Raw genomic sequence first — 20,143 nt, 5'->3', positions numbered from 1 at the left:
CCATGTGTTAGGAGATTGTTTTGGGCCGTTCCTGTAAAAAAAAGTGAGATGCGAACCAGAAAAGCTTCTGCCGAGCACAATTCGACAACGGATTAACGCTCGAAACGTGCGGATTCTTCCTGATGTAAGAGGTGAGTCTCCTGTTTGGCGTCGACATCATCCTAGCGCGCAACGTTCTGTGACTCTTTAAAAAAAACAGTAAAAACAGTGAGAAACGCTGGCAGCGAATGGCTTTACCAATCATGAAACGGCTGGCAGTTAATGAGTTAAAGGTGGAGTAAGGGAACCTTTTTTACCGTATAGCTTGAACAGCCTTTCACACAGATTGCAACCAATAGATTAAATGTTTTGTTAAAAGGAATAATTTTAATCGCCTCTGAAACAAATAATTCTTGACGAACCTCATCCAATCATGGTGAACTTCCCATTCCTGTTCCATCCATCAAACTAGTCTCTGACCGTCCCACCCCCCAACACACCTCTCCATGTGCAGTAATCGCACAACCTTGGTTTGGAGCAGCTGAACAGGAAGTGAAGCCAGACCTGGGATTGCGATATTAGCTAAACTGTAACACTCCAACGTGGCCCGAGTGGAAGTAGAGGAGCGGGTTTCCGGCGTCCTCTCTGCTGGATGTTTGATTCACGTCCCAGTAGCTTCTAGAGGGGACAGAGTCCGGAGAACTCGTGACGGACACCGGAGTACGAGGAGTCACGAGAAGCCTGGAGGCGCCGCAGCTCTAACGTCGATGCAGAAAAGCTGCCAGCAGCATGTTGAAAAGATAATGTTATGTTTTTGTTTTGACTATCTATTGTGTCAGTCACTCTCCTGTATTATGGAGGCATGGCTTAGGGGGAGGGGTCTGAAGAAAGGGGGTTGGACCTTTGAATTGTGTTTTTTCAAAATGTAGCTTACTAAAACAGCTTTTACCAGGAACAATGATGCTACTGTGGCAAGGTGGAGAAACGAGGGCCCGGGCGGGATTCGATCCCCAGACTCCTGGGTGAGAGTCACGCACGCTAACTAGTCAGCCAAAGGGACATCCCCTTGGCCAAGTAGCCAGGGTGCATGATCAATCGGGACATTGTGACAGGATGCTCACACTGTCACATCTTCCCCCCTCTTTCCACAAGCACGTCCTCGTGCTCCCGCGCAGGGTGCCACAAATTTCACATCCATGGACCTACTTGACAGTACTACATGGATCCTGTTCGTGACGCCAGAATGTGATGGGACAGACGGATCCGGTCTGGTCCCATCTCAGTAAAGAGGCAGGTGGCGCGCATTAGACGATAACAGGGCGGGGCGAGCCATCCAATAAAAGGCAGCGGTTTGCTCCTCCAGCAGGACAGCTCTTGTGTGACACCTCAGGTGCTAGTGTGTGTTGAGACTCCAACTACATTCAGCGATTACTGGAGCTGCATATGCTGTTACAGTCAAACTGCACCCTGGTACTCCTAATCAGATCTCTGCCCTTGTGTGTGTGGCAGCCATATTAAGGCTGATCTGATTCAGTCGCGCTACGACCTGTGGCTGCCCGTCTGGTGTGCCCGATAGCCGCTATTCCATCCGACTTTGCCCGCAGTGGTGCCACATAGAGTAGTCGCGCGTCTGATGGTGTTGGCGGTGCACTGGCCCTCCTGCTGCTCCATCTCGCCATTCCGCCGTGACCAATTTCATCTCCAGAGCCGGTTGTGGGCCCAGTGGACTCCTCACTGCTGTTCTGTCCGTATGGATTTGTCTTGTCTACATTGAGTGGAGTTAATTAGTTGTGGGCATTGGACGCCCGGTTGCCAGGGCAACCACCAGGATTTTCTTATCCTAGAGTTTCACCGTCTGTCTTCTATCAGAAGCTAATACAGGAGATAGGTGTAGGAGACTATTTTCATCTTCAGCCTGCATGAAACACTCAGAGTGATCTATTATTATAATCAGAAATGATCATTAAAAATGTTTTTTCAGTGTTCCACACCTTTAACAAGACTAAAAATGTCATCCCTTAATCCTGAAATCAATAAATAAACAGTTCTGCTGCATAAGTTTCCTCTCCAGGTGCAACTTGAGTCCGTACCTTTCAGACTAGAGCCAGATGTAGTTCCTTTGCACTACAATTGTTCCACTAATCAATACCTCAACAGAGAGGCTGCACATTCGCCTGCTCCGACTACAAACCTGTAATTGTGTCTCTGAGTACACGAGATTAAATTACACATGCCCATGTTTATTGGATGTGCCAAAGAAAACGGGCGAATCAGCACCTAACCTCAGTGTAGAATAAAGTCAAGTGTCTGTGAATAATTAAGGAAACAGACTGGGAGTGAATTTTAAACAGCGTGGTTGAAATTCAGCAGGGTAATGTCAGATGTTGGAACATCACATATCTAATTATGCTGAATAATTACGGGCGTTTACGCGGAGGGATTTGGGTGTACGGGCAAACTTCTGTTCATGCAGCCTCCTTTACTTGAAGACGACTTCATTTCCTCTAAATATGAGGAGTTTTGCCTTGTAAAGGTTGATTGTGAGGCCTTTTTTATGAGAAACCTGCAGCTTTACCGTCTCTTAAAAGTCGTAGAATTGATAGCCTCACATTATGTGTGAATGCCACAAAAGTAAAACAGGGCTGTGTAACGTCCAGCAATGGTCAGTTTTTAGCTGCTGTTTGACCATTCAACATCTGGTCAAAAGGAGACAGGAGACTGCACACGGTCCCTTTAAATCAGCCTGCCTTCATCCCACCAGCTGGAACTCAGAGCCTGCAGCTCTGACAGAGATAAGGAAATCATAACAATAACATTCTCTCCTCAAGGTCCCTCACAGTGCACCCTCTTATCTAAGACTCTTTGCTTCACAGAAAAAAGAAGATTTTAAAATTAAATATGAACTTCTAAAACGTATAAGCCAGATAATCATTAAATAAACGTTTGTTTATTGCTACTTATAATAATTATAAAATAATGAAATGTTTCATTAATCTGTGCTCATTGATTGATTGCATGTTTACTTGACCAGGTCATGACCATATTGCACTCACACAAGAACAAGTATGGAAAAGTTAAGTCCATGACACATAAATAGCCTTTACCCCAGATCAGAGCATCCGGTATCAAAGAAGGCGTGTTTCTGAGATTCTTGGTAACTTACCTCAAACTTGTCAACCTCTGGTTGGCTACACAATCATAACATGAGAACATTAAAACTAGATTACTGAGGTCTGAGGTTGCGCATGCGCTGAACGGCCGATCACTGGATACACGGCAGCGTTTGAAGCAGATGGCAGCTCGTTAACAAACACCCACAAACAATTAAGACGTATTTTCGCCTAATTTATTCACTGACAACTCAAAAAATAATCTGGTAAGTATAACTCACTCAACTTGGAGGTAAGTGGAGAAAATTTAGAAAGTTTACAAAATTATATTGACGGAGTTTTTGAGTTTTTCGTTATGGGTCAGAAGAAATCAGCAGCTGAGCCTGAAACACCTGGGACCAAGAGGAGCCGTCCTCAGGACTCGCCTGAGGCCTCATCTCCCCGTAAGGACATATTAGAATTATTGGATTCTATACATAAACGGCTTCTGGGATTTGAGGGGCGACTTCATCTGCCTGAGGTTCTACACCAGCAGTTTCAGAACCTCCGAACATCTTTGGAGTTCAGCCAAGCGCAGGTTGAGCGGCTCGCTGCTGAGAACGTGTCTCTGTGGGAGTCCGTTTCTTCCCTGGAAGAGGGAATGACGCAGATCACCCTGGACAACAAGATTCTGAAGGAGACGGTTTTGGACCTTCAGGCCCGTAGCATGAGGGATAATTTGGTGTTCGCAGGCCTGCCGGAGCAGACGGGAGGGGCGGAGAACTGCGAGCAAACGATAAAAAACTTTCTCCAGACCCAAATGAAGATACCCGAAGAAACGGTAAAAAACATCACATTTCACCGGGTACATCGCCTTGGAGCTAAAAGAGTGGACAGCAGAAGATCTCGTCCCATCGTGGCTAAATTTGAACATTTTAAGCAGAAGGATCTTGTTAAAAGTCACGGAAGAGAGCTCATAGGAAAAGACTTCAGCGTAAATGACCAGTTCCCTAAGGAAATCCTGGATCGACGCCGAGTCCTCTTTCTGCTGCGCAAAAAGTTTATCCAGGATGGGAAGAGGGCTGTCATCTCTGTGGATAAGCTTTACGTGGACAATAAGCTTTACAAGGAGCGAGGAGTGACAGACTGGCTGTATTAGCCCAACATTAGGTCAGACATTTATTATTATCAGGATTCACTGGGTTTGATCACGTCAGGATTAAACAGCTGCTAAATCCGTATTCTAGATGATGAGATCACCTGTTCATCACCACTTCACACCCCTACCACCTTTTCTTTTTAGTTATTTATTTTTCTTTAACCTGTATTAAACAGTTCCAGTTATATGTGGAGATGAAACATCAATGCTGCAGAGCAAACAGAGTCAGTGGTAGAGTCGTGTTGCTGTTAGCCAATAAGAGGAGAGATGTTCAAGTATCAGGAAGTAAGGCTCCAAATCCCCTCGCCTGAAGCTCTTCTCTATGATTTTCTAATTCCTGAAAATTGTGCACCTGTGGTTGATGAGATGATTTCCGAAATAACACACCAGGCTAAAACATTTTCAGCCTCCTTTGACCTTTTGCCGTACCAATTCATGAGGTCACTCACCAGCATCGGCTGGACAGGGGTCAGGAGAGAGGCCTCCACGGTCAGCAGCTTCCTGGGTCCTGACCCATTGGACGCCTCCTGCTGATTCCTCAGGACCCGCTCAATCACGTCACCAAGGTTACGGGAGGCCTTGAAGGCATCATGGGCGTTTGGATCCACAGCGTCCAAACTGCACAAAGAGGCGTCAGTGTGACCGAAAATCCCAGCGTGTTGATGGAACGCGGGGTGAACTCTTACACGTGCTTGGCTCCGGCGTTCATCTTCAGGTCGTGTTTAATGAGCCGGATGATGCATTTCAGGTCATTGCTGGTGCATCTGTGAAAAAGGAAAGAGTTTGTTACTTCATCTGGTTGTTTGCAAAGTTAGACGAGGACCAATAAGGACTGATAAATAAAGGACACAAACGCATCGATTTAATCAAGACTAGGGAGGCAGAAACAAAACACAGACCGCCGGCTGGTGGCGTTCGCCTGCTCTAAAACCACTTCCCAAAACAGCCTCAGGAACTGCTGAGAGGATTCCTGGATTAACAAACACGTCATCAAAGCAACAACCATGGAGGGCCTTTCCTTCATCGCAGCACAACCATCCACCCGAATGTAATTCCTGATAAACATAATTCTGCCACAGAGGATAAATGTCAAATAAAGATCGGTTTAAAATGTCTGTGCGGTTGTTGGACTGTCCGGGGCTGATGATAGAAGCAGCGAACCAAAGATGACGAGAAAATCACAGCAGAGTTTAAAAATACTGTAATGATGCCTCCGTGGCTTTTAGCGAGTGGTCTGAGGATTTAACCGGAACTTTTTACTTTAGGATTACTTCAGCATCAACGTGACGAGCATGAAGATCAGCAGCCAGTTACTTTTTAGCTATGGCCTCCAGCTCGCTCTGCTGCTCGTCCTCCTTGGTCAGCTGAGCGAGGCGGGTCAAGGATGCGTCTACTTCCTGGATCGTGAGGAGGCTCTTGGCAGCAGGTGGGAAAGATTTACAGTCCTCGAAGAACATTCTCACAGTCTCGGACACGTCGCCCTTTAAAGCAAACAAAAAGAGGAGTGTTCAGATGTTGTGATGCTCAATAGACTCCAAATGAGACATTAAAGGAGCCCTTTTATTTTATTCATTCAAACTATTGTTTTCCCCTTTCTCTTTATTGTTTGAATGCTGCAAAGCATCGTTCAGCTTATGCCGGCAATGACTTTTGGTATTAAAATATTTTATACTTTTAGAGATATTCAGCTTTTTCTGCGATTTTTGGGCCAATCGAAATGAATGGGATTGCTCAGTTTTCAGCTAAATCCTATCACTTTTTTAACTTTTACTCTTACAGGTCAACTTTAACCTAGAGAGTTCATTCAAGTTTCAACAAACTCACAAGACTTTCAGCTATTACTGGTAAAAAAAATATTTTACATATCTATTACAGTTTTTCTAAAATCACAGATCTCGTGGATTCTCGCACGACTGGAAAAACGGCTCAAAAAAGTGAAAAAGTCGCAGTGTATGCCCGGCCTTAGTTTCAGCTTCACTTCAGCTATTCAGCAGCTTCAGCAATCAGTTTCCAAATTTAGCATATGCTAATTTCACAGTTCAGCTAAATTCAATATTAAACAGTTAAATTTGTCCTACTGAAATAACAGGTGTTTAGACATTTTAGCTGTCCAGATTTTATACAATGTTCACAGATTTCAGTTTTCTGCTATTTAGGATTATTTTTCTCTATTATTCACTTACTTTTTGTACTTTACTTGGTTGTTGGTGGTGCATTTTGCTTCTACATCTTTCAATACATTCAGCTTATTTTGACAGTTTTGCTTAGTTTCAGCTTCAGCTTACAGTTTCAGCTATCCAGCATTCAAACAGCGTTTCTGCAAGAAATGCAAATTTTTCTAGTTTAACCTTTTCATCTCATTACTGTTTACAAATATTCAGGATTTTAAAATTTCCTCCTTTAGCTTTTTGCTCAGTCAGCGAGATTACGCTGGCTTGTGTCATATGAACGTATGCATACTTGAATTAACTACATCATATATCCAAACATTTACAACCTTTACATAGCCACACTTTGCTCAAGGTTCACATATCATCAATGCCTAGAAACATGGAGGAGATTCCAGAAGACAGGAAGTTCCACCAGGAGGGAAAGAAAGGTCCTCAACATACCAGCTGGAACACGGTAAAACCACTAGGTAAGACAGAACTCAGGAGGATCTTTATGACTTGATGCGAGATGTCAGCAGAATGCCCAGTGGTTGGGTCGTCACTGTGGGCCACAATAACTCCACATGGGTCATGAGATGATTTTCAGCAATAGGAATAACATTAAGCAATTACTGAAGCTGGATTTCCAGCAAAATTGTTACAAAATCTGAATTAAATTCTCACGAGGGAACATGAGCTGAAGTGATCTTAATGCCCTGAATTACAGGTGAAACTCAAAAATGAGAATCTGGTGCAAAAGTTCATTTATGTCACTAATTCAGCCTAAAAGGTGAAACTAATCTGAGATCCAAATCCAGATGTTGCCGCTTTTTGCGTTATAATTGTGATGATTATGGATTACAGCTGATGAAAACCCCAAATTGAACAAGTTTACCTAGATCTTAAAAAGCAGCTCAGATGATGAAACTGCAACTATGATTCTGATAACAAGCTAACAAATTGAACTAGCTAGCTCCTCTTAAGATAACCAGATAGCAGAACTTCTGACCGACAGTTTATGTGCAGCAGCAAATCAACTATCCTGATTAACAAGGTTATAAAAGCTCATAAATGAAAAATCACTTTGATGTGTGGGGGAACTTTTCCAGGCCCTCTTTAGCAGGGTGGGACAGGGAGGAGAGTGCTGTAGCCTTTTAGCTGGAAGCTAACCGAAGCCTGGGGCTAACATCACCACCCGGTGGAACACTAGCGACATGAAGGTAGGTGGGTTGGTTCACCGGCACGTGTCGGAGTCAGCCAGGTTGTTATCAGCTGCTTAACGACACCGAGCGGACTCATGTTCAGGTTTGAAAGCAGCGCTGATTCCAGAAACCTCAGCACAAAGTGCGTTCGTTGCTCTGAGCCAGCATGACGAACAAGGGAAGTGAGCGGCAGCGGAAAGCTGGGGCGGAGCGGAGATAGTGGAATTTTGGGGTAAGGGTCTACGTAGGGGGCGGGCGTATTACGTGAAAGGACCCATCTGATTGGCCGCATATCAGAAGGACTACATTTGGTCAAATAATACTTCTGCGTAAAAAACAGAGCTGGATTACAAAAAGTTGATGTATGACACAGATGGAAATGTTTGAACCAAACATTTATCGCCATTTTTGATGTGCTTTGCGATGGGCCTATCGCACGTCCTGTTATCGCGAAGACGATAATTTTTCGATATATTGTGCAGCCCTAATTAGAATATTGTGAAAAGTTTAATAATCTAGACTCAAAGTGTCACACGCTGATCAGCTGATGAATCCAGAACACCTGCAGAGGGTTCCTGTTAAGTAAAAATTGATATTATAGCTTAATTTCTTGACTGCTAAAACATCTGGTGCTCATTAAGAATGAATAAAAGCAGGTTTCATCCTGTTGAGGCTCCACAGGGAGGACCAAGCGGGTCTGATTTATCAGTAAAACTCCCATGAGAAATGTCTAGAAACTGCTTTGTTGATTCAGTGTGCACCTGGAGCCGAGACCTCCTTTTGCTAGCAGCTTCCCGCCTGATGGTCTACGTCATAGCCTTAGGAATGTGATTTTGTGTGTGTGCTTCAATAAATGCTGTCGGAGGACATTTGTCTGATGAGAGTGAACTGAGATTTTTGACTGGTGTGTATTCATTCCTCTACACTTTGCAAAGTCTAATATTGATTGTTTATCATTTGTATTGGTGTTGATTGGTTATTGCTATAACTTTCCCTAAGGTAACCCTGGATTGATAAAAAATTACCTAACATTTTGTGGCCGTGAGCTTGTCGTGCAGAGCCGGACGCTGGGAGGTCCTCTCCGGGGTCCTCTCCTAAAGCCCGGGGGGCTCGGATTGCTTCACCGGCCGGCTGTTTAGCTCAACAGAAGATCTTCCGCCGACGGCTCTCGCGCGCCGGATTCAAAGAGGAATCCATCGCGCAGGGGGGAGTGAGTACCTTTTTTTTTTATTTTGCACCCTTTTTCATGAATGGCTGATTGACAGTGTGTTTACGTCTGTGTCTGCCTTTTGGTCACAAAAGACGTTTTGTGCCCTGGCTGAGAACGGCTAAGAGAGCCGAGCTGAGCCTTGTCCTAGGCCCGGCTGTTTTTGGTAGGAAGTGAACTGTCTGATTGAAATAGAGGTGAAACAGACAGGCAGTGGCCAAAGACGCTACCGGTGGAAGGTTGTAATCAGGGCTGAGACAGCGTACTCTGCAGTCTCAGGTGGGCAGTAATAAGGCTGAAATTGCAGACCAATGGTAAAAAGCTGCACTAAAAGTGAGCTGACTGATTAAATAAATATACAACAGCGCTGCGTTAAAGCAGCCAACCGCAGACATTGGCTTAAGCACATACTCCTTTGCAGCTGTCTATAGGAGGGGTCTGACGGATTCATAAATAGATGATGTCAACCTGCCTTCTTACGGCGCTGTAATGGGACGTGATGTGCAGCCAATTTAAGGCAGACAATAATAAAAAAGTGCTGCGTTAAAGCTGCCACTATATGTTTGCGCAACGCCGGCTGACTACTGTGTGTTGGCAAAGATTAAAGGAGTTCTCAGTAAACACACTGTCGCTTTGATTGTTAAATGTTTTAAGGTGCTGCTGAGGTACAAGTACGATCACCGCTACATTTGACTCAAAAGACCCAAATCGTCTCTAAATTCATCCTTAAGTCTTTCGTGGTTTTGTTTGCTTTTTTTTTTTACTGTGTGGGCATCGGAACAAGCCCCCGCGCACCGTGAGAACAAACATCTCAGCTCTGAAGCCGATCTTCATCTGCATACGTCACACGTCACGTGATCAGGAAGCAGAACATCCATGTGTTAGGAGATCGTTTTGGGCCGCTGCTGTAAAAAAAAGGAGAGGGTGCTCGCTGCAGAACTACAAAGGTGGAGCTGCACCATAAGGTGGAGCTGCACCAGAGTCAGCCCCGCCCATTCACGCAAACTCAGCCTAGCCCACTGACTTCCGTTTTTGTTTTAAACTTTATCGCAAACTGACCTGACCCACATGAATTACGGCTGTTACTAGTTTACAGTCGTTAATGCTATGTTCTATACTCCAATTAAACAAGATAAATATAACTTGCTACATGACAAAGACTGAATACATCCCGAAATAAAAAGGTTTCTCTTAGCGAATATCTGCCCACAGCTGCTCTAACAAAAGTCTTGCACAACAGCCTGTTTCATTACCATGTGGGTTCTGCTAGTCCAGTGGCAAGATCGTCTGACTTACGTTTTGCTTTCCCCTCAGCTGATGCTGGTTCGATTCTCGGTGGGGTCGGCAACAATCTATTTAGCCAGCTGAAACATTTAATTTGTTCATATTTTAGTTGTAATGTTCATTTTCAGCAAAATATTTATGTCTCTACAAGTTCTTTGAATTTGGTCGTTCCTAAACAGCATTTTAGTTGAAACTCTGCTCACAGATGGACTCACACTGGCTAAATAAACGAATGAATAAATAAAAAAACACATTAGTCATTATATGTTAAACGGCATACCAGTAAATTGTTGTAAACATAGTACTGGCAAGTGTAGCTAGAAATGAGGAAAAGAGATTATGGAATATTTCCACTGCTGGGAGGCGAACCTGCGCAAAACTGCATGTCAACCTGACACCATCACCACTACACCACCACATCTGATAAAAACTAGGTGGCGTTACATTTGATTATCCTATTTGGTGTGTCTTTGTAGATGGGATGTATGATTTTTCTGGCGGTGTCTCAGTAGAAGTCATTTCAGAAATAATTTGTCAGAAAATTCACAGAATATCCAGATTTGAGAACCAAGACCAGACCCGCTTCGGGGGAGGAGACCAAATTGAAGCTGAGATGGGAAGAAAATGCATGAATGAGGCCAAAAATGGCTTTGGCGTGTTTCTTATGAGGAAATGACAATATAACATGATTAAAAGTTCCAAAAGTTAGATTTTTAATTATATGGAACCTTTACAAAAACTGTTCAATTCACTTCTCAACTCCGTCCTCAATCTTGCATTTTTTAGCTATAACACCCTCTTTGGTTCCAGAATGCTATCAAGTCTGACAACTGGAAGGAATTGGACTGACTCTGATAGAATGGGCGGGGGTGATTCTGGAATGGGCGGGGCTGACTCTGGTGCAGCTCCACCTTCTGGTGCAGCTCCGCCTTTGTGGTTCTGCAGCGAGCACCACTTGAAAAAAAGTGAGGCGCGAACCGGAAAAGCTTCTGCCGATCACAATTCAACAAGGGATTATGAAAGAACGGATAACGCTCGAAATGCGCTGCTTCTTCCTGATGTAAGAGGTGAGTGTCCGCTTTGTTTTGGTTGTTTTGGCGTCGACATCATCCTAGCGCGCAACGTTCTGTGACTCTTAAAAAAACAGTAAAAACGGTGAGAAACGCTGGCAGCGAAAGAGTTTACAGACTTTTGTACCAGATTCTCATTTTTTCAGTCCCACCAGTACTTTTCTATTTAGGCATGTTTGTATTGTGACATCAGACACCTGGGGTCGTCTGTGGTCCAGGAGAGCTGCTATCCAGCTTGTTCAAGTCGTTTTCCTGCTTCAGCACAGTCGATTCCCCTGTCCAGCTCGTCAAGCTATGCAGAATCACCTGCTGATTAAAATCAAGTGCTGAAGCAGGGAGACAACTACAACATGCAGGATAGCAGCTCTCTAGGACTGTGGTTGCCTATCGCTGATCTTGACTCATACCATTTTGTAGGTCTGAAGCTGATAAGTGTGAGAACCATTGTTCTAGTAGGCTGCATCGTTACTAGGAGTCTTTGTATCCTGCCCCAAGTCAACTGATCAGTCAGTCAAATAATGTTGCATCCTTTTGTTCCAAGTCAGTATCAGTCCAGACAGTCAGCATTTTGTTTTGTAAAGATGGTTGCCGGGTAACAGACCTGCTCCAGATCCCGCACCATGTCGTCATGGTTGCATTGGAAACTTCGGCTGAAGAGTTTTACAATCTGCTTGTCGTTTAGGTTGTAAACGCTTTTTACGACGCCTGGCAGCAGCAACTTCACAGTCAGGTAAAGATCTCCGTGGAACTTATCTGGGTTTGGAAGGAGGAGAAAGAGTCAGCGAAGCTGTGAGATGCTGAAATGTGCAGACGTGAACAGAAGAGCACCGACCTCCCCCCGTGCCCTTCTTCAGGAACTTCTCTATGATCTGAGTCTTGCTGTTGTAGCTGTTGTTTTCAGCCACGGTGGCGCAGAGTTTCCTAAACTCTCTGAAGAGGCAGTCCTTGTGCTGTGGGTCACACAGCTGCTTGGACAGGGCGCTGCCTTCGCCGGCTTTGGAGGAGGACGAGGACACGCTGGGAGCGCTGGAGCTGCCGACCTTGGCAGCTGACCAAAGAAACGTAGAAAAAAAAACTATCACATGAAGCATTCTGAGCATTAGTTAAAGAGCAAGTCACCCCCTACCAGAGTATTACTCTACTCCCACTTCCTGTTTGAAAAATGCAACAAATGCTGTTGCCTAGCAGACCGAGAGGGCATAGCCGCTAACAAATACACACACACACGCTCACACCGACATTGTGACATCATATGGTACCAGCTAACGTTCTAGGGAACCTCTTAGCCAATAGCGACGGCAGATTTAAATTCAAATGCAGTGCAGAGTTTTTACCTGACAACGGCACAACACTGACAGTTTTAGGCAGAATATTTAAATTTTAACTAAAATGCACTAAAGTGCAAAACTATTAACCACACGTGTCTGCGGCACGATTAGACACGCATTTATATAGTTTATCAGAAAAATAAGTTCATTTGGGGGTGACTTGCTCTTTAATGTCAAGTCAGACATTTCCCATTTCATTTTACCATCATCCAGCAAACCGCTGAAACTGTAAGAGCATCTATTTACTACTGAGAGTTGAACCTCTTTGTCGATGTGCTGAACTGCAACCTTAAAGGCTGATTCATACCGACACTGCTCCAGCATGTCGGATCTGTTGGATCGTCATGACGCAACGTCGTATGGGCGATCCAACAGTGTTGGATCGTGTTGGAATGTCGGTTGGAGTCGAGCTCTATATTCTAAACATCCGACGGCGGCGTTGTATGCTGGACGTCTGTTATTGGTCAGCCAAACAACCCAACGTCATTTCCGGCACGACGTAGCTTCCCTTAAAAACTGTAAACAGCGAGAGTGTTGACACAGTCCTGAAGACACGGAGCAGATGGAGCAGAGTTGTTGTTCTTCGAGCTCAAACAGCTCCTGCTCAATAAGAATTCGCTCAGTGTCTGCGTCGTCCATCTTTTCGCGTCACAAATAGTAAATAGGTAGTAGGGCACACGTCACTACAAGAGTATGCACACCTGCATAGGAGCGCACCCTCTGTTGTTTTGGCAGAGAATTTCTTCAAAACTCAGGCCAATAAGTTAGGAATGTGCACCCTGCTGTCCTGGTGGAGAATTTGTTTGCAACAGGTCGGGCCGGTATACAGAGGAGATTTGACGCTGCAGCAGCGGGGGGGTGCAAATGTGCCTTTGCTTAAGCATGAATCAGGCTTAAGACTTAAAAATCAAAGATGTGAGTCTAATGGCGTTGAATGATAAAAACTGTGAGATGAGCAAAAAAAAAAACCCTGATCCTCTTTAACCTCACCTGTTCTTTGTGCTTCTTTAACTTTCCTTTTGCAGCAACTCTGTTGGTGTCGGGGTTTTTGTTTCATGTCTCATTGTTTTAATGCAGGATGGATTCTCAGGCTTCTAATCAGTAACTAGTGAATACATTTACTTAGCACAGGTCTGGTGCAGCTGCTTTGTAAAGGAAGCTTTCATCTCCTACACCTAGCACAGGAAGTCAGGAGACTTGTTATTGGTGCACTTTAACATCACAATGCTTCTTCTGCTATAAACTGATCTGTGACGCGGCAGCTTTGTCAATGAACAAGATAAAAAAAAATGGCTTAAACCTCAACGCTCATCCAGTTCTTGTTATTTTAAGTTACATGGGGCGACGGTGGCACAGGAGTTAAGCGCTCGCCCCGCAATCGGAAGGTCGCAGGTTTGAGCCCCACTCAGTCTGTCGCTGTTGTGTCCTTGGGCAAGACACTTAACCCACGTTGCCTGCTGGTGGTGGTCGGAGGGACCGGTGGCGCCAGTGCTCGGCAGCCTCGCCTCTGTCAGTGTGCCCCAGGGCAGCTGTGGCTACATTGTAGCTCATCCCCACCAGTGTGTGAATGTGTGTGTGAATGGGTGAATGACTGATTGTGTTGTAAAGCGCCTTGGGGGGTTCCAGGACTCTAGAAGGCGCTATCAAATACAGGCCATTTACCATTTGTTTGTTGTCATAATCCCCATCCCATTCCTTTATTTGTGTAAGCAGTTTGCGGAAATGGCCCTCAGCGTTTTACCGGTGAAGCCTGAGAACTTCCGCGGGGCGTTGACCGACGGGTCGGCAGGAGGGGACATCAGCTGAGCTGAGGTGTTCAACTTGGACTGAACCTTTTTCTTTGGACTAGCGTTGACTTTAGCCATCAGATCTAAAACACAAACAAAAATCAAAAGTTGGCCTGTATGAGTGACACATACATATTTATCTAAATAAAACACTTACATGTACAAATCGTCTCTTTTAGGACCTCATTCATTTCATTCGGCTAACCTAAATTTAAAACTGAAGAGGGGACCAAACATTTTCACATTTTCCTTTAAAAGGTTCTTTTTAATCGAGCTAAGTACTAAATTTTACTGTTATTGTCACCTGACAGCTAAAGATGTAAAGTTTTTGAGCTCATGTGTGACGTTAAACCAACTGGTTGAACAGGAAAACTGAAAGTTGACTAAGCAAATAGCAAAGGATGATCCACAACCTGAAACATGTTTATTAATGAGCTCCTTGTCCTCATCCTGCAGTTCTTCCCAGCCCTCCAGGTCTGTGATGTCCTCTATCTTCTTTGTGGTAGCTCGTGCCCTTTCCAGCTTCTCAAATATGCACTTCACGTGATACCACTCCTTCATCTCCCCCGCAGACTCGCTGAAGGGGTTCGGCACAACCTTCCCTATCCGTACTATGCCCTTCTGAATTTTGTCCTTGCATTTCTTACAGCCTGCGGTGCCGCGTTTGGCATATTCCACCAGGAATCTCTGTTCCGACATATCGGGCTGGTTGGACAAAAGACACTGCAGGAACTTCCAGGGGAGAAGACGTTGGTTATGGGATATGTAGGTAAAATGACAAATTTCTCCTGAAGACTTTGAACGGACAAGTGAAGATGGTTGTTTAGAGGCGACAAGGTTGGCCTGGCACAATTTTGAGAATTGTTGACGTCTGACAAGCGTACGAAAAGGATGTCGGCCAGAACAGACGGACTTGTCAACAAGTAGAACCAGATTTCTTTGCATGTAGTTGTGATGTTTGGAAAATTAGAACCTAAAACAGCAAAACACAAACAATGGTTAGAGTACATTGATTATCTATTTGTATCGATGAAAACTTTGTTATATAAAATTGTTTTTGCACATTTTCGAACATATCGGCTGCAAGTTTGACTATCAGACGTTGCAAATACATCAAAGGATGATTTATACCAAAAAACACATGAGAATTCAAATGTAGTGCAGAGTTTTTACCTGACGACGGCCCAACACTGACACGTTTTAGGCATGAAGCGTACCAAAAGGCCAGGTATTTCATCAATATAGCCAAAGGTCAACTTTTAACTTGCAGGCCCAACCTACTTCTTCATACGGGTCAATTGATTAGGTCGATCGAGAGGCGGTTGGAGAACTGACTAGATCAGGAAGTGATCCTTGTATTTATTAAATGTTGTTGACAAATTTCGACAAATCAAAATTTGACTAGTTTTAAAAGGAACCCGGGTTACAAAACTTTGTGGTTCTTAAAAGAGAAATGTTAGTATCAGTTATATTAAAGTGGTGTAAAAAATCTTAAAGAGCAAGTCACCCCCTACAAGAAATTTACTTCACTCCCACTTCATGTTTGAAAAATGCAACAAATACTGTTGACTAGCAGACCCGAGAGGACAGAGCCACTAACAAATACACACACACACACACACACACACACACACACAGGCTCACAACAGCATTGTGACATCATAATGTACCAGTTTACATCATAGCATACCTCTTAGCCAATAGCGGTGGCAGATTTAAATTCCAATGCAGTGCAGAGGTTTTACCTGACAATGGCGCAACACTGACAGTTTTAGGCAGAAAATTTAAATTTGAACCAAGATGAACTGAAGTACCTAATTATTGACCACACGTGTCTGCAGCACGATTAGACACACATTTATATAGTTATCAGCAAAAAAATAGTTGATTTGGGGGTGACTTTCTCTTTAATGTCTTCATTTTTATAAAATTTGTAAAAATAGTTTAACTCGTAAGTCGCCATTGTTGCTAGCATTGCAATGCACTCTGGCTAGTGACGTCATATGGATGTACCTCGGTTGCACCGGCTGGCTTTGGGACCCTGTAGTGACTGTTTGGCGACATCAACAAGTCATCTGTTCAGCCTTTTCCATTAGAACCAGAGTGAAACATTAATGATGACATCACTGACGATGTTTCACAAAACGAGCATCAACATGAAGGGCAGGATGAAGAGTGCAGGACAAAACTGGTGATGCATGCGGCAAATGCGTCTCCATGGTAACCGAGAGGAAGAGTGTTTGTTGTCAAGAGCTCTCATTTTAGTTAGCATAAGTTAATGGTAAGCTATCGTGTGATCAAACGTATTCAATTATGAATGATTTAGGAGAATATTAGCATCCAGAGCTGGCGTGTGCTTTATAGATGATTAGCATATTCAGTGAAACGACTAATCATTTTTGCAGATATCATATATGTGGAGAACACTGTGTTGCTACAGTTACTGCTTGTTTTACTGACGGGAGAGGTGAATGTTCAGCTTCATCCGTGACAAGTGGTGTGTCCGATGGTTCGCTGAACGTGACAGAAGCGGCAGCTGCAGGAGTGGGTTGTCGGCTCAGGAGAGCGTCCAGCGTCTCTTGTCTGTCTGAGGGCGTTTAGGCTCCTTGTGTGGGAAAATGGTCGGTAAAGCATTTAGTTTCTGCCTTCTCTTATACCCAGCCGCTCTGGTGAGCTCTTTGAGTAGTTGTGGTCGACTATAAGCCTCAAACACATCAAGAGAAAAATGTTGGGAACACAGCCGCGGATCTTTGGGAAGCTGTGTCCGTCCACAGGCATCTTCCCACTGATTTGTCCTCTTCTTGCGGTTGCCGTACTGATTCTGCATAACCTCACATCACTCACCTTGTTGCCCTCTGACTGGAAATTACATCCAAAAGCAGCACAATGCGGCATTTTACTTCATTATTAATACGGTGAGCACGCAAACAAACACTAGCGTCAACAGCTATTCTTTCAAGCGCAACCAATATACAGTCATTGCCCCCAGAGTGTATTGCATGCGGAAAACATGGCGTCCTACGTATGTCCAAAAATTTACTAAATATTATAGATTTATAAATAAACAGCAATGTTTTGTGTGTTTCTAACAACATAGTTTGGTACAACAGAAAACTTGTGGCTTATTGGTGACGTCCACCTCCTCATAGCTGGAGTTCCTTTTAAAGGTGTTACCAAAATTCCTCAGAAGATCACTCCTTCACTCAGACACTTTAGAGGTTAACTCCTAGTGTGACGTGAAAATGTTATACAATTGTGTGGAGCAAAAATGTTAACATTTAATAATAATAATATTATTATTATTGTGTTCATACTGATAGATCAAATTACTAGAATCAACAATTACTGATCTGGTGTAATGTATGAACTGAAATGAATCATTACAGGAAAAATATTCATCTTAACCCACAATGCTAAGTGCAGGACACATTAATCAAACACTTTGGATTTAAACAAATTGTTCATTCAACAGAATATGAGGTTTTTCAAAAGTAATTTATGACCAGAAAGATGAGCTTTATTCGGAGAGTAAAAGTCTGGTCTTCTGCATGAGATCTTGGCTTTCCAGCTAAGATAAGAGAGCTAGGAGAAGGACTTATTATTGCTACCTTTTTCAGTAACAAGGTCGTTGAGCAGTGCTTTTCTGGTTTGGAGACCAAACAGATAAGATGTGGCCCACCAGCTCATCTCGTCCTATCGACACCACGGTGTCAGATTGACCCTTATGAAGTAAGCTGGGCCTGCAAGTTAAAAATTAACTTTGGCCATTTTGATTAAATACTTGGCCTTTTGGTACGCTGCAAAGTAGTTTAATTTTAACTAAGATGCACTAAAGTGCCAAATGATTGACTACACATGTCTACAGCACGACTAGACACTCGTTTATGTAATTTATCAGCAAAAAACGTTGATTTGGGGGTGACTTGCTCTTTAAATGTCACACGTAAACAGAATGAGCAACAATATTAGAACGTGTGAGGTTTTTGATTTGAGGAAAAAGTTGTTTCAATCAACCATATTACAACTAAATTAGAAATGACACAACTAAATTAGAAATGACAGGTCTGCTAATCCAAACGAATTTCATAAACGACTGTACCAGCCACCTGCTGAATAAACTGTGGTGGCTTAAATGATCACGTACCTTAAAAATGCACTTTTTTTAAGAAACACGTATACCGTAAAGGAAATGTATTCGTAACATTTACTGTCATTTCAAAAATGTTATCGCGGTTTAATAAAATACATTCATCTACACTTAACCTAAAACCTAATGACACAAAGGCGTGAGTCTGACTAGTGTTAGCATTAGCCACACCTCTCGCACCTAAACACAAACAGCAACGTGGCAAAAATGAGAGAACATACAATATAACGAAAAATAGGTGACATGTTGTAAACACCCGTACAGGCAAATATCAATTTTACCTTGTAGAAACAGAGAAATATGTAACACTACGGTTGAAGTCTCTCGTTGTTTTGTTAGCAAACGGCAATTGGCATCAAGTTAACAGAAGAACACGTTACTTCCTGTTTCCACTTTCAAAACAAAGGAACGCTACTCCATTTACTTAAAGGATTCTGGGTGTGTTTTAGTTCACTAGTGTTTAATGTACGTTTAACTGATGTGACAGTATTATTTACAAAATGAATATGAAAAATTGCATTGTTCATCATGGGAAGTGCCGCTGTAATACTAAATACAGCTAATTTTCTTTTATTTTGAAAATACACAATTGTTTCTTGTCAGTAACTGAAACCAGTCGCACGTCATTCAAGCAGAAATACTGCTCTCTGCTGACACGGAGCAAATAACCAGCTGATGAGTGTTTAATTTGAAGGAAAATAAAGTTTGATGTTTTGAACGGAGTTTTGCTTGTTTTACAAAAAGTAACTTCTTGAATTAAAATGTGACATACTTTCCAAAAAATAATAATATCATGTTGCGTTTTGCATGAGGATGGCTTTATTTTACTGACTATTATCATAAAATATGCAAACGTTCTGCAGTTCAAAACTTTTTCTCGTGAAGAAAGTTTTTTTTCACAACCTTTATTTTATTCACACACACAAAAAATAACAAACACAAACATGCAAATAAACAGTCAAGAATGAAAAGGAACAGAAAGAATAGAAAATCTTTTGTAAATCTCTACCCCCTTTAAAAATAATATCAATAGCTTCCAATATTTGAAAGTCTTTGAATAAAAATTAATTTGTTAACCCGCACAACACTCTTTAGGCCATTAATTCAATATGTATGTTATGTTCACAGCAGTCTACAAAAGTGAAACATTTCATACATACATACATACATACATTTTTACCAATACAACACACAGATTATGATTAACTCAATACAGAAATTAGTATATTTAATTTCATGTTTTTATTATATATATATTTTTTTTATCTTCATTTGAAAAGTTCCAATGTTTTGACTTTTGACATTTTAAGAGACTTGGCTATTTATATTTTTGACCTGTTTTAAAGTAGCTAAATTAAAACTTAACGCGAATTGGAATAAGCAATAAAAATGAAAAGAATAAAACCGTGTGAACCTGGCAGAACTTTACATTGACAAACGGTTTTTACCTTTCAGAATCTCCACGCTTAAGGCTCCCAGAGTTTAGACATTTGTATTTGCGAAAAAAAATTCGCATGAAAACTAAGAAAATATATCAAAAAGTACTTACAATTTTAGAACAAAAATGATAAATGTCAAGCTATGTGCACATAACAAATAAACATTATCGTGAGCTTCGTACTTTCCCCACGAACATAAAAATTTCCTACTGTACCATAAAGGCGCCTCAGCCTCCGACCATTTGTAAACAGGCTAAATGCATTCGAGCTACGTAAAATGCGTAAGAAGGTTTGTCTCCATC

General features: G+C 42.6%; 1 protein-coding gene across 1 annotated transcript in view; it reads right to left on the bottom strand.

Annotated features, from left to right (window-relative positions):
- The window catches only part of lig3 (ligase III, DNA, ATP-dependent), a 35,022-nt gene extending 16,229 nt beyond the window's left edge, over positions 1-18,793 (bottom strand). The window contains exons 1-8 of the mRNA XM_015961917.3: positions 18,684-18,793; positions 14,669-15,228; positions 14,210-14,338; positions 11,973-12,188; positions 11,742-11,893; positions 5,542-5,708; positions 4,914-4,991; positions 4,677-4,845 (exon numbers count right to left, since the gene is read on the bottom strand). Of these exons, the coding sequence (XP_015817403.1) occupies positions 4,677-4,845; positions 4,914-4,991; positions 5,542-5,708; positions 11,742-11,893; positions 11,973-12,188; positions 14,210-14,338; positions 14,669-15,200 (1,443 nt within the window). The 5' untranslated portion in view covers positions 15,201-15,228; positions 18,684-18,793. The remainder of the gene's footprint in view (positions 1-4,676; positions 4,846-4,913; positions 4,992-5,541; positions 5,709-11,741; positions 11,894-11,972; positions 12,189-14,209; positions 14,339-14,668; positions 15,229-18,683) is intronic.
- Between the last annotated feature and the right edge of the window lie 1,350 nt (positions 18,794-20,143).

This window comes from Nothobranchius furzeri, chromosome 10, assembly GCF_043380555.1.
Source record: "Nothobranchius furzeri strain GRZ-AD chromosome 10, NfurGRZ-RIMD1, whole genome shotgun sequence".
In the NCBI taxonomy this organism is placed as follows: Eukaryota; Metazoa; Chordata; class Actinopteri; order Cyprinodontiformes; family Nothobranchiidae; genus Nothobranchius; species Nothobranchius furzeri.
Note: the sequence above shows the minus strand (reverse complement) of the source record. Positions and strands in the feature narration are given on the sequence as shown.